The sequence below is a fragment of the Nerophis lumbriciformis genome, linkage group LG37, assembly GCF_033978685.3.
Source record: "Nerophis lumbriciformis linkage group LG37, RoL_Nlum_v2.1, whole genome shotgun sequence".
In the NCBI taxonomy this organism is placed as follows: domain Eukaryota; kingdom Metazoa; phylum Chordata; class Actinopteri; order Syngnathiformes; family Syngnathidae; genus Nerophis; species Nerophis lumbriciformis.
In genome coordinates this window covers 9,856,828-9,872,070 of record NC_084584.2, presented here as the reverse complement: position 1 = coordinate 9,872,070, position 15,243 = coordinate 9,856,828, and the positions used below count along the sequence as shown (strand labels likewise).

The following is a 15,243-nucleotide window of genomic DNA, read 5'->3' as shown; positions in this document are numbered from 1 at the left end:
TAAGGTACATCTCCCGCGACCCTCTATTTATTCAGGAGTTCCCCAGTCAACATCACTGAGGCCGCCTCTAAAAGGAGTGGTCACATATACCATGCAGGTCCAGTACGCACAATATGTGACGGAATGTGCTGGGGCCTTGTGATTTCGCCCTGTCTCTGCTTCGTCTGCGTGCTGTCGTCTTATCTTTGTCGAGGTCCTTGAAGTCCTTGGCTGTTAGCGGGCTAAAACAAAGACAACATCTGCGGCTGAGGCCACCCCTCAGACAAGAAGTTTTGTCCTTGTACAGATAGGAAAAATACAGCTTGAGCACAATAGCTAATAACTATAGCAACGGACTTTAAGCATACTAAAGTTGTGTGATAATATATATACACATGATTATTCTAACATATATGAATGGATGTATGTGTATTTATGTATAATGTTATGTGTATACATATAAATATGTATGTATGTATATATACATTTATATAATGTATATATTTATAATAAGATCGTATTATCCATCTATCCATTTTCTACTTTATATTAATTATAAAGTGGCCTGATGCAGCTATATCTGCAGGATTAAAAAAAAAGTGTAGTGCAGCTTTAAAACCAGCAGAGGGCGATGGGACACAAGACAACTCTCAACATTTTACAGTTTGAAGAAGATGCTTTGACTGGACACGATGTGGCGTAACTGCACGTACAATATTGAATACTGCGGGTTTTGTGATGCGTAAATTGTAGAGATGTCCGATAATGGCTTTTTTGCCGATATCCGATATTCCGATATTGTCCAACTCTTAATTACTGATTCCGATATCAACCGATATACAGTGGTGGGATTAACACATTATTATGCCTAATTTTGTTGTGATGCCCCGCTGGATGCATTAAACAATGTAACAAGGTTTTCCAAAATAAATCAACTCAAGTATGGAAAAAAGTGCCAACATGGCACTGCCATATTTATTATTGAAGTCACAAAGTGCATTATTTTTTTTAACATTCCTCAAAACAGCAGCTTGGAATTTGGGACATGCTCTCCCTGAGATAATACTTATATCCACTACAACTATGGGAAATACTATACTTTGACTTTCACAAAGTGCATTATTTTGGTGGGCTGGGTTTGGTGGTAGCGGGGGGTGTATATTGTAGCGTCCCGGAAGAGTTAGTGCTGCAAGGGATTCTGGGTATTTGTTCTGTTGTGTTACAGTGCAGATGTTCTCCCGAAATGTGTTTGTCATTCTTGTTTGGTGTGGGTTCACAGTGTGGCGCATATTTGTAACAGTGTTAAACTTGTTTATGCGGCCACCCTCCGTGTGACCTGTATGGCTGTTGACCAAGTATGCCGGGCATTCATTTATATGTGTGTAAAAACAGTAGATATTATGTAACTGGGCCGGCACGCTGTTTATATGGAGGAAAAGCGGACGTGACGACAGGTTGTAGAGGACGCTAAAGGCAGTGCCTTTAAGGCACGCCCCCAATAATGTTGTCCGGGTGGAAATCGTTAGAAATGCGGGAGATTGGTTGCCCAGGGAGATTTTTGGGAGGGGCACTGAAATTCGGGAGTCTCCCGGGAAAATCGGGAGGTTGAAACCGACACCGATAATTTCCGATATTACATTTTAAAGCATTTATGGGCCGATAATATCGTCCCTAGTAAATTGTGGTCAGAGGCTCATTATAGTTCAGAGCAGGGCTCTCACCAAAGTGCCTCCTATTTATTTACAAATGAGCACAAAATAGGAGGCCAACGGCTGTCAGGTTCAAACACTGATGACATCTATTAAACAAGACAAGAGGCAAAGAATTAAACAGAGACAGAATTAAATTTGGACTCAATTGAGGAGACACGCCTGGACACACTATACCATTGCACAGTATCTCAGCACGCTCTGCCAAAAGATTGCACTCCTCCTTCTTTATTTGACTTTCTCCCCCCACCTGACCACAGCTGCTTCCAGAGGGAAGTGGGTCGTAAACAGCGTTGCCTTTGGTTACCGAACAGTTCAAAAGAAGAGGTCGTAAAATAGTTCAAAAAGATCCATCCATCCATCCATCTTCCTCCGCTTATCCGAGGTCGGGTCGCGGGGGCAGCAGCCTAAGCAGGGAAGCCCAGACTTCCCTCTCCCCAGCCACTTCGTCCAGCTCTTCCTGTGGGACCCCGAGGCGTTCCCAGGCCAGCCGGGAGACATAGTCTTCCCAACGTGTCCTGGGTCTTCCCCGCGGCCTCCTACCGGTCGGACGTGCCCTAAACACCTCCCTAGGGAGGCGTTCGGGTGGCATCCTGACCAGATGCCCGAACCACCTCATCTGGCTCCTCTCGATGTGGAGGAGCAGCGGCTTTACTTTGAGCTCCCCCCGGATGGCAGAGCTTCTCACCCTATCTCTAAGGGAGAGCCCCGCCACCCGGCGGAGGAAACTCATCTGGGCCGCTTGTACACGTGATCTTGTCCTTTCGGTCATAACCCAAAGCTCATGACCATAGGTGAGGATGGGAACGTAGATCGACCGGTAAATTGAGAGCTTTGCCTTCCAGCTCAGCTCCTTCTTCACCACAACGGATCGATACAGCGTCCGCATTACTGAAGACGCTGCACCGATCCGCCTGTCGATCTCACCATCCACTCTTCCCTCACTCGTGAACAAGACTCCGAGGTACTTGAACTCCTCCACTTGGGGCAAGATCTCCTCCCCAACCCGGAGATGGCACTCCACCCTTTTCCGGGCGAGAACCATGGACTCGGACTTGGAGGTGCTGATTCTCATCCCAGTCGCTTCACACTGTGCTGCGAACCGATCCAGTGAGAGCTGAAGGTCCTGGCCAGATGAAGCCATCAGGACCACATCATCTGCAAAAAGCAGAGACCTAATCCTGCAGCCACCAAACCAGATCCCCTCAACGCCTTGACTGCGCCTAGAAATTCTGTCCATAAAAGTTATAAACAGAATCGGTGACAAAGGGCAGCCTTGGCGGAGTCCAACCCTCACTGGAAACGTGTCCGACTTACTGTCGGCAATGCGGACCAAGCTCTGGCACTGAGCATACAGGGAGCGGACTGCCACAATCAGACAGTCCGATACCCCATACTCTCTGAGCACTCCCCACAGGACTTACCGAGGGACACGGTCGAATGCCTTCTCCAAGTCCACAAAACACATGTAGACTGGTTGGGCAAACTCCCATGCACCCTCAAGGACCCTGCCGAAAGTATAGAGCTGGTCCACAGTTCCACGACCAGGACGAAAACCACACTGTTCCTCCTGAATCCGAGGTTCGACTATCCGGCGTAGCCTCCTCTCCAGTACACCTGAATAGGCCTTACCGGGAAGGCTGAGGAGTTTGATCCCACGATAGTTAGAACACACCCTCCAGTTCCCCTTCTTAAAGAGAGGAACCACCACCCCGGTCTGCCAATCCAGAGGTACTGCCCCTGAGCAGTAGTTAGTTCAAAAAGAGTTCCATAAAATAGTTCAAAAAGAGTTCGTAAAATACTTCAAAAAGAGTTCGTCTGGAAATTGGGCAGATCCTGTCATCTCTCCGCTTTGAAGTCCCAGTGGAGTTTTACGAGCCTTCTTCTTGGTTGGTTTCAAAGACAGCCTTTTGTCTTTTTGCCTGGAACTCATTTCAACACAAAGTTTTTTGTGATAACTTACAAACAATTATTCTAACAACGGCCACACTGTTTGAGTGAGGATCTGCTTGGTGAATGAAGTACGTTTGCCAAAGTGGTGAAAAGTTGCCGCTTTAGAATAAGCATTTTTTGAAGTGTCCGTTATTTTTGATGACATCTGTTGGAGTTCTTGGAACGTAACGCTCTTGTTAATGCTCGGTACTGCTGTAGGTGTGAGTTGACGCTTGTTCGGAGAAGCAGTTTGAAAACTTCCTTGTGGTGTGCTGCAGGTGACGGTGGGAACGACGTGAGCATGATCCAGGCTGCAGATTGTGGTATCGGAATAGAAGGAAAGGTAACCAGAGCTTCCGTGTAAACCGTGGTGGTGTTTTTTCAGCGTTCTGATCTCGTCGTTTCCCCAAAAGGAAGGCAAGCAGGCGTCGCTGGCCGCCGACTTCTCCATCACGCAGTTCAAGCACATCGGGCGACTCCTCATGGTGCACGGCAGGAACAGCTACAAGCGCTCGGCGGCCCTGGGCCAGTTCGTCATGCACCGAGGGATGATCATCTCCGCCATGCAGGTACACCTCTGGATGGGTCTCATACATACTTGCCAACCTTGAGACCTCCGATTTCGGGAGGTGGGGGGTGCGGGTGGGGGGCGTGGTCGGGGGTGGGGCGGGGGCGTGGTTGGGGGCGTGGTTAAGATATATATATATATATATATATATAAGAAATACTTGACTTTCAGTGAATTCTAGCTATATATATATATATATTTCATTACATATATATATATATATATATATATATATATATATATATATATATATAAAAGAAATACTTGAATTACAGTGTTCATTTATTTACACATATACACACACATAACACTCATCTACTCATTGTTGAGTTAAGGGTTGAATTGTCCATCCTTGTTCTATTCTCTGTCACTATTTCAGAACACAAACATTATACAAATATACATTATAAAATCAATAAGAAAACGGGAGCTCTAATTTGGGAGTCTGAATTAGGATCAGAAGTTCCTATACAAACATTGCGTACTCACGTCGCCTTTTTGTATTGATTACTGCAGCTGTACACTGGATTCATTCACAAATACAAACTACAACTCACAAACACTTTAGAGTTAGGATCCACCATCAAAATGTGTACTTAAACTTATAAAGATCACATGGATATTATTCAGTGAGTTGATTCACCAAAACTAACCTGTTATACAGGAGGAAAAAGCACACAGGACGTTTCAATTGTTTACAGACTGGTCGCGCTCATCAGAATGACAAGACACTTCCGGTCTGCAGGTGATAGCATTCATTTGGGAAGAAACTACTGACCAATGTGAATACTGATAAATGTGTAATGACAGCTCCAAAAACTAATTCAAACCACAAAATAAACTAAAATTTGTCCCGGGAGGTTTTCGGGAGAAGCGCTGAATTTCGGGAGTCTCCCGGAAAATCCGGGAGGGTTGGCAAGTATGGTCTCATATGTGCCAGTACTCCCACTGAAACGCCCGTTTCCTTCCCTCAGGCGGTCTTCTCCTCCATTTTCTACTTTGCCTCTGTCCCCCTGTACCAGGGGTTCCTCATGGTCGGGTACGTATCTTCCCTGCACTCTGATCCACGCCTGCAGGAGAAAGTACTGTTGGCTTCTCTCCCTGCAGCTACGCCACCATCTACACCATGTTCCCCGTCTTCTCCTTGGTCCTGGACCAGGATGTCAAGCCCGAGATGGCGCTTCTCTACCCAGAACTGTACAAGGACCTCACCAAGGTACTTTGGGTTTTTATGTAGACCATGGCGCCTCTTCACGGAGCACCTTTCTGTCCTCAGGGACGTTCGCTGTCCTTCAAGACCTTCCTGGTTTGGGTTTTGGTCAGCGTCTATCAAGGTAACATACAATTTCTAATGTTCCTTATCAACCCCCTGTGGCCCTCACTCGGCCTGTTTCTCAGTGTCTTATGTTTCCCGCTCTTACAATGCATGTAAAAGGATAGTTCTGGAACCGCTAAGCCATGCAGCCAGTGGGAAAGGTCTGCCATTCTGCTCAGGCATGACTTCCTAAAAACTTTTTTTTTTTTTAATTAAAGACCAGTAGCGAGATTAGAAGGCCTTATGAAAGAAAATGAGAAGTATAGACCAATTTGAACTGCTGGAATGTGCTGCAAGGAAAAGCGATGAGGTCATCACTTAGCTATGGTTTGGTTTATTTTGATGATATGAGAAACTGTATAATACAGCTCAGGGGAAAAAAATTTGAGAGCTTTGATTGCTTTTTTGCTTGGTTTTGTTTTGCAAAACTGGCAAATTTCATCACATACCATATTTTCCGGACTATAAAACACACCGGTATATAAGCCGCACCCCCTATATATATAATATTTTCCATATATTAGCCATATCATATAAGCCGCCAACATATATGTTGTGAAATTAGTTATTTACACAGAAATATTTTGTAAATGTTTATTTACATACTTTAATTGTTTCCAAACGGTGTCTGTAACGCGGCAGTAAAACGGCTGATCAGACAAAACAGAAGTCACCGTCATGGACCCACGAGCTGCGCAAGCTAGCTCTCCAATGGTCATCACTTCCGTCGGCTATTAGCTATGGTTTGGTTTATTTTGATGATATGATAAACTGTATAATATAATTTTTTTTGCTTGGTTTTGTTTTGCAAATTTTATCACATACCATTCTTTTCTGGACTAAAGAGCGCGCCGGTTTATAAGCCGCACCCCCTAAATTTTAGAAGAACTAAATATGTTCCATATATTAGCCGCACCGGGCTATAAGCCGCACATATATACGTTGTGAAATTAGTTATTTACATAGCAATATTTTGTAAATGTTTATCTACATACCCAATTGTTTTCGAACGGTGTCTGTAACACGGCAGTAAAACGGCTGATAATAATAATAGATTTTATTTGTAAAAGCACATTATATTGAATAAACAACCTCAAAGTGCTACAGTGCATTTAAAAAACAACAGCGCTAGAACCACAAATAGCTGCCCCCCAACAAGTAAAATATATAGTAACAAAAAACAAAAACAGAACAGCCTAATAGCTAGAACTAGCACACATATATCTACAAAAAAGGCTTTTTTAAAAGAAGGGTTTTTAAGCCTTTTTTAAAAGTATCCACAGTCTGTGGTGCCCTCAGGTGGTCAGGGAGAGCGTTCCACAGACAAAACAGAAGTCATCGTCACGAGTTGCCCAAGCTAGCTCTCCATTAGTCATCACTTCCGTCGACTATTAGCTATGGTTGGGTTTATTTTGATGATATGAAAATACATAATACATACATAATACAGCTCAGGGGGAAAAAATTAGATAGCTTTTTTTGCTTGGTTTTGTTTGTCAAACTAGCAAATTTCATCACATACCCCATTTTCTGGACTGTAGAATGCACCGGTATATAAGCCACACCCCCTACATTTGAAAATAACAAAATATTTTCCATATATTAGCCGCGACAGACTATAAGCCGCAGATATATACGTTGTGAAATGAGTTATTTACATAGAAATATTTTGTAAATCTTTATCTACATACCCAATTGTTTTCGAACGGTGTCTGTAACACGGCTGACAATAATAATAATAATAATAATAATAATAGATTTTATTTGTAAAAGCTCTTTACATTGAACAAACCGATGCACAGGCGAGCGGTCCACCCCCCAAAAAATAAAAAGATAATACAAATGAATAAAAATAAAACCAGAACAGCCTAATAGCTAGAACTAGTACTTATATGTCTAAAAAAAAAAAAAGATTTTTTAAAAAGAAGGGTTTTTAAGCCTTTTTTAAAAGCGTCCACAGTCTGTGGTGCCCTCAGGTGGTCAGGGAGAGCGTCAAAAAGCCCGGTCTCCCATTGTTCGTAGCTTTGTCCTCGTAGGTTGGAGGAGGTTAGCCTGTCCGGAGTTGAGGATTTGGGGGTGAGTAGTTCTTTGAGGTAGACGGGGGAATTTCCATGGAGGCACTGGTGGGTTAGTAGGGAGACTTTGTATTCAATCCTGAGTGGAGGGATTTGAGAACTGGTGTGATGTGGTGATATTTCCGCACTCTCATCAGGATCCTAGCAGCACTATTCTGTAAGTACTGCAGCTTCTGGATGTTCTAAAAGTGCGTTGCAGTAGTCCAAAAAAACGTGTTTTTACGATGACTTTTCCCTCCCATGTTATAATTATTTGCACTATATTAATTTATATTATTATGTGTTGTCAACTTTGTACTTTTTTATGTCATTGCCTGAAATAAATAAATAAATGAAAAAAAATGAATCATTATACTCAATACACCGCTATATAATTTTCTGATTTTATTCCTGGTTTTTTTCCGTAATCATCAGTTTTATAAACAATGTGTTGCCACCAGGGGGCATCCTCATGTACGGCGCGCTGGTCCTCTTCGAGTCGGAGTTCGTGCACGTGGTGGCGATCTCCTTCACGGCGCTCATCCTGACCGAGCTGCTGATGGTGGCCCTGACTGTGCGCACCTGGCACTGGCTCATGGTGCTGGCCCAGTTCCTCAGCCTGGGATGCTACCTGGCCTCGCTCGCCTTCCTCAACGAGTACTTTGGTGAGATTTACCTGCAGTGTGTGTGTGTGTGTGTGTGTCTCTAACACCGCTGCTTTATGTGTGTGTGTGTGTGTGTGTGCCAGGCATAGGCAGTAGAGATGCGCGGTTTGCGGACACAACCGCGGAGTCCGCGGATTATCCGCGGGTCGGGCGGTTGAAATAAAAAAAAATTAGATTTTATCTGCGGGTCGGGTCGGGCGGTTGAAATAAAAAAAAATTAGATTTTAAATAGATTCAGGCGGGTGGCAGTTAAACCAATTCGGAAATATATATACATAGTTAAATGTTGTTACCCACATACGAAAAACGAGCAGGCACCTGCAGAACGCCACAACAGAAGAAGAAAAAAAAAAGAGATGGCAACGCCGGCAGCAAACGTGGTACGCGACAAACTAAAAAAGGAAATACTAAAGACCAGGGGGAAAAAAGGCCAGAAAAGTTCAGCGTGGACTCGTTTTTATGAGTTTGTAAATCAGGATGATAGTAATGCTGGCTATGTGATTTGCAAGAGCTGCGACGCTGTTTATGTCTACGACAGTCACAAAACCGGGACATCTAACATGGTGCATCACATTTGTGCAAAACCCCCGAACCTCCACAAACACCCTGAGCATGAGCAGTTTCGTCCGCCGTGATCCCAGAAGAGTGCCACAGGATGTTAAAACAAGATAGAACGCAGCTGCCTGCAGCAGTTTGAGTGGCGCGAGCGCGCTTGGAGGTGCGCTCAGCGCGGCTCCCAGATGATTGCGCACTGGTGTGCGTCTGGGCCGTGACAGCGTGGCACGCATTGAATGTCTCTGCTGCATTGGATCAGTCTCCTTTCTTTAACAGGAAAAAGCTTTATAACCTCACTAATGCCTTGCATCGTCTATATTAGATATATAACAACAGGCGGGTGCGGTTTTGATTAAATGTTAGTTCGGGTGGATGGCGGATGGTTGACGAGTTTTGTGATGCGGTTGCGGATGAAATAATTGCCTATCCGCGCATCTCTAATAGGCAGAGTGTCCTTCGGAGCTTTTCTTGGTAGGTTGTCTCAGTCTTTGTCTGCTGGACGTGTGCATGGACTGTTTTTTGTTGTCTTGCTTCCTCCACCCTGCACTGCCTTCCCGTACCTGACAATACTCTTTATTTACGTTAAAACACAGCTGTCCAAATGTTGTTGTTTTTCCCAAGGGCCACACAAATACAAATTGAAGGACGTGTGATACATTTTGTGGCAACTAAAACCCATGCAATGTAGGTCAATCAATGTATGCTACTATGCTACATGCTAAAAGAGCCACATTGGACCAAAATGTACAAAAAACAAAAACAAAAGTCTAATATAAGTGTTATAATGAAGACAACACATGATGTAAGAGTCTATATTAGACTACTATCAACATGACTTTAAAAGTCTTATATAAGTGTTATAATGAAGACAACACATAATGGAAGTGTCTATTAGATATACATCACTTGTTGTCTTCATTATAACACTTATATAAGACTTTCAAAGTCATTTTGATAGTAGGCTAATATAGCTAATATAGACATATCATGATTTGTCTTCATCATAACACTTATATGAGACTTTCAAAGTCATTTTGATAGTAGGCTAATATAACTAATAGACACTTACATCATGTGTTGTCTTCATTATAACACTTATATAAGATTTTTTTAAAGTAATTTTGATAGTAGGCTAATATAGCTAATATAGACACTTACATGTGTTGTCTTCATTATAACACTTATATGAGACTTTTAAAGTCATTTTGATAGTAGGCTAATTTAACTAATATAGACACATGTGTTGTCTTCATTATAACACTTATATAAGACTTTTAAAGTCATTTTGATAGTAGGCTAATATAGCTAATATAGACCTATCATGATTTGTCTTCATCATAACACTTATATGAGACTTTCAAAGTCATTTTGATAGTAGGCTAATACAACTAATAGACACTTACATCATGTGTTGTCTTCATTATAACACTTATATAAGATTTTTTTAAAGTAATTTTGATAGTAGGCTAATATAGCTAATATAGACACTTACATGTGTTGTCTTCATTATAACACTTATATAAGACTTTTAAAGTCATTTTGATAGTAGGCTAATTTAACTAATATAGACACATGTGTTGTCTTCATTATAACACTTATATAAGACTTTTAAAGTCATTTTGATAGTAGGCTAATATAGACACATCATGTGTTGTCTTCATTATAACACTTATGTAAGACTTGAAGTCATTTTGATAGTAGGCTAATATAGCTAATATAGACATATCATGATTTGTCTTCATCATAACACTTATATGAGACTTTCAAAGTCATTTTGATAGTAGGCTAATATAACTAATAGACACTTACATCATGTGTTGTCTTCATTATAACACTTATATAAGATTTTTTTAAAGTCATTTTGATAGTAGGCTAATATAGCTAATATAGACACTTACATGTGTTGTCTTCATTATAACACTTATATAAGACTTTTAAAGTAATTTTGATAGTAGGCTAATATAGACACATCATGTGTTGACTTCATTATAACACTTATGTAAGACTTTTGAAGTCATTTTGATAGTAGGCTAATATAGCTAATATAGACACTTACATCATGTGTTGTCTTCATTATAACACTTATATAAGACTTTTAAAGTCATTTTGATAGTAGGCTAATATAGACACTTACATCATGTGTTGTCTTCATTATAACACTTATATAAGACGTTTAAAGTCATGTTGATAATAGTCTAATATAGCTAATATAGATACTTACATCAAAATGTAATGAAGGCAACTTTTAATCACACTTTTAAAGTAATTTTGATAGCAGGCTAATATAACTCATATAGACACTTACGTCATGTGTTGTCTTCATTATAACACTTATATAAGACTTTTAAAGTCATTTTGATAGCAGGCTAATATAACTAATATAGACACGTACATCAAAATGACTTTAAAAGTGTTATATAAGTGTTATAATGAAGACAACACATGATGTGTCTATATTAGCTATATTAGCCTACTATCAAAATGACTTTAAAAGTCTTATATAAGTGTTATAATGAAGACAACACATGATGTAAGTGCTATATTAGCCTACTATCAAAATGACTTTAAAAGTCTTATATAAGTGTTATAATGAAGACAACACATGATGTAAGTGTCTATATTAGCTATATTAGCCTACTATCAAAATTACTTGATAAGTGTTATAATGAAGACAACACGTGATGTAAGTGTCTATATTAGCTATATTAGCCTACTATCAAAATGACTTTAAAAGTCTTATATAAGTGTTATAATGAAGACAACACATGATGTAAGTGTCTATATTAGCTATATTAGCCTACTATCAAAATGACTTTAAAAGTCTTATATAAGTATTATAATGAAGACAACACATGATGTAAGTGCTATATTAGCCTACTATCAAAATGACTTTAAAAGTCTTATATAAGTGTTATAATGAAGACAACACATGATGTGTCTATATTAGCTATATTAGCCTACTATCAAAATTACTTGATAAGTGTTATAATGAAGACAACACATGATGTAAGTGTCTATATTAGTTGTATTAGCCTACTATCAAAATGACTTTAAAAGTCTTATATAAGTGTTGTAATGAAGACAACACATGATGTGTCTATATTAGTTATATTAGCCTACTATCAAAATGACTTTAAAAGTCTTATAAGTGTTATAATGAAGACAACACATGATGTAAGTGTCTATATTAGCCTACTATCAAAATGAAGCAGGCTGAAGCAAATCTTTGTTGACAGAAATGTTGAAATGTAACATTTATTCTACACGTTTTTACAACATTGGAAAACATTAGTAAAAGTTCTCAGAGGGTGAGATAACTCCTGGAAATGACTGTCTTAGAATGAGTGTGTCCAAGTTAAAGGAAACATCTTCTTCTAATGGATTTATTACAATCATTGAAGATTGGGTAACGTTTCCTGTGGTCTGGAACAAGAATTGGATTTGCATGGGGTAGTCGAACGTATTTACATGCAGTTCTACTTCTGTCCACTGGGTGGCGACAAAAGCCAACTTTTGATGAGGTTGATTTTTGTATTATTTACTGTGTGTGTGTGTGTGTGTGTGTGTGTGTGGGTGTGTGTGTGTGTGTGTGTGTGTGTGTGTGTGTGTGTGTGTGTGTGTACCAGACTTGTCCTTCATCACCACCTGGCCTTTCCTGTGGAAGGTGTCGTGCATAACGCTGGTCAGCTGCCTGCCGCTCTACATCCTCAAGTACCTGAAGCGCAAGTTCTCCCCGTCCAGCTACTCCAAACTGGCCTCCTGAGACAAACACACCTTTTTTTTATTTTTTGCAAAAACAAAACCAAACCTTCCCCCCTCCCACCTCCTCCTGCTCGCTGCTGCCCCCAGTGAGGAAGGCGTGTCAGTGCATGGAGGTCAGTGAACCACTGGAGCAATCGCACACTTTTACTGGAACTGATCCAGCACCTTCAAACACCACCAGAGGATTTTTGTCACATTGTTTAGTACGCACTTCAATCAAAACCTTTTTTTTGTTTTTTTTATACTCTTTATACATTTTTTTTTTTCTAAAAAAATTTTTTTTTGTACTTTACTTGAAGTGCAGCTCTTATTACAGTAAAGAATGTGCTCAGTCTAGATCAGGGGGGCCCAAACCTTTTCCACCGAGATCCTGTGATTTCTCAGTTTTCACCTTCAAAACCAGTACAACATATAGATTTTTTAAAAACAACTAAAATGGGCAATTTGGGTAGAAATTTTGGGTGAATGCTGAAGCGTCAAGTATCAAAAATATGACCAAAATCAACAAAGAAACGCTAGCATGTTAACAATAATATGTTAACTTGCTGTATACCGGCTAATTTTGCTATAAAAAAAAAAAAGCTAGCATGCTAAAATGTGTCAAGTACCGAAATATATTACTCTAAAATGTGTACTTGGAAAAATGTGTATAAAATGCTAGCTTGCTAACGTTAGCATGCATCAAGTCGCAAAATATAGACATTTTGTGTGAATGCTGAGGCGTCAAGTATCAAAAAATATGAGCAAAATTAGCACACAAAAAAACGCTAGCATGCTAACAATAATATGTTAACATGCTATATATACCTGCTAAATTTGCTATAAAAAAAAAAGCTAGCATGCTAAAATGTGTCAAGTACCGAAATATATTACTCTGAAATGTGTACTTGGAAAAATAAAAAAAATAAAAATGCTAGCTTGCTTACGTTAGCCTGCATTAAGTGGCAAAATATGATTGAGGTGTGTACATAGAAATTTTGTGTGAATGCTGAAGCGTTAAGTATCAAAAAATATGACCAAAATTAGCAACAAAAAAAAACGCTAGCATGCTAACAATAATATGTTAACATGCTATATACCTGCTAAATTTGCTAAAAAAAAAAAAGAGCTAGCATGCTAAAATGTGTCCAGTACCGAAATATATAACTCTGAAATGTGTACTTGGAAAAATGTGAATAAAATGCTAGTTTGCTAACGATAGCATGCATCAAGTGGCAAAATATATAAATTTTGTGTGAATGCTGAAGCGTCAAGTATCAAAAAATATGAGCAAAATTAGCACAAAAAAAACGCTAGCATGCTAACAATAATATGTTAACATGCTATATATACCTGCTAAATTTGCTAAAAAAAAAAAAGCTAGCATGCTAAAATGTGTCAAGTACCGAAATATATTACTCTGAAATGTGTACTTGGAAAAATGTGTATAAAATGCTAGCTTGCTAACGTTAGCATGCATCAATTCGCAAAATGTATACATTTTGTGTGAATGCTGAGGCGTCAAGTATCAAAAAATTAGCAAAAAAAACGCTAGCATGCTAACAATAATATGTTAACATGCTATATACCTGCTAAATAAGCTAGCATGCTAAAATGTGTCAAGTACCGAAATATATTACTCTGAAATGTGTACTTGGAAAAATTTGTAAAAAAATGCTAGCTTGCTAACGTTAGCATGCATCAAGTGGCAAAATATGATTGAGGTGTGTACATAGAAATTTTGTGTGAATGCTGAGCCGTCAAGTATAAAAAAATACGAGCAAAATTAGCAAAAAAACGCTAGCATGCTAACAATAATATGTTAACATGCTATATACCTGCTAAAAAAACTAGCATGCTAAAATGTATCATGTACCGAAATATATTACTCTGAAATGTGTACTTGGAAAAATGTGTATAAAATGCTAGTTTGCTAACGTTAGCATGCATCAAGTGGCAAAATATATACATTTTGTGTGAATGCTGAGGCGTCAAGTATCAAAAAATATGAGCAAAATTAGCAAAAAAAACGCTAGCATGCTAACAATAATATGTTAACATGCTATATATACCTGCTAAATTTGCTAAAAAAAAAGCTAGCATGCTAAAATGTGTCAAGTACCGAAATATATTACTCTAAAATGTGCACTTGGAAAAATGTGTATAAAATGCTAGCGTGCTAACGTTAGCATGCATCAATTCGCAAAATATATAAATTTTGTGTGAATGCTGAGGTGTCAAGTATCAAAAAATATGAGCAAAATTAGCAAAAAAAAACCGCTAGCGTGCTAACAATAATATGTTAACATGGTACATACCTGCTAAATTTGCTAAAAAAAAAAAAAAAGCTAGCATGCTAAAATGTGTCCAGTACCGAAATATATAACTCTGAAATGTGTACTTGGAAAAATGTGTATAAAATGCTAGTTTGCTAACGTTAGCATGCATCAAGTGGCAAAATATAGAAATTTTGTGTTAATGCTGAAGCGTCAAGTATAAAAAATATGAGCAAAATTAGCACAAAAAAACGCTAGCATGCTAACAATAATATGTTAACATGCTATATACCTGCTAAATTTGCTAAATAAGCTAGCATGCTAAAATGTGTCAAGTACCGAAATATATTACTCTAAAATGTGCACTTGGAAAAATGTGTATAAAATGCTAGCTTGCTAACGTTAGCATGCATCAATTCGCAAAATATATGCATTTTGTGTGAATGCTG

General features: G+C 39.2%; 1 protein-coding gene across 1 annotated transcript in view; it reads left to right on the top strand.

Moving 5' to 3' along the window:
- The window catches only part of atp9b (ATPase phospholipid transporting 9B), a 123,088-nt gene extending 109,039 nt beyond the window's left edge, over positions 1–14,049 (top strand). The window contains exons 23-29 of the mRNA XM_061931452.1: positions 3,899–3,963; positions 4,034–4,189; positions 5,163–5,227; positions 5,296–5,404; positions 5,465–5,522; positions 8,019–8,222; positions 12,404–14,049. Coding sequence (XP_061787436.1) covers positions 3,899–3,963; positions 4,034–4,189; positions 5,163–5,227; positions 5,296–5,404; positions 5,465–5,522; positions 8,019–8,222; positions 12,404–12,540 — 794 coding nt within the window. The 3' untranslated portion in view covers positions 12,541–14,049. The remainder of the gene's footprint in view (positions 1–3,898; positions 3,964–4,033; positions 4,190–5,162; positions 5,228–5,295; positions 5,405–5,464; positions 5,523–8,018; positions 8,223–12,403) is intronic.
- The last annotated feature ends 1,194 nt before the right edge of the window (positions 14,050–15,243 follow it).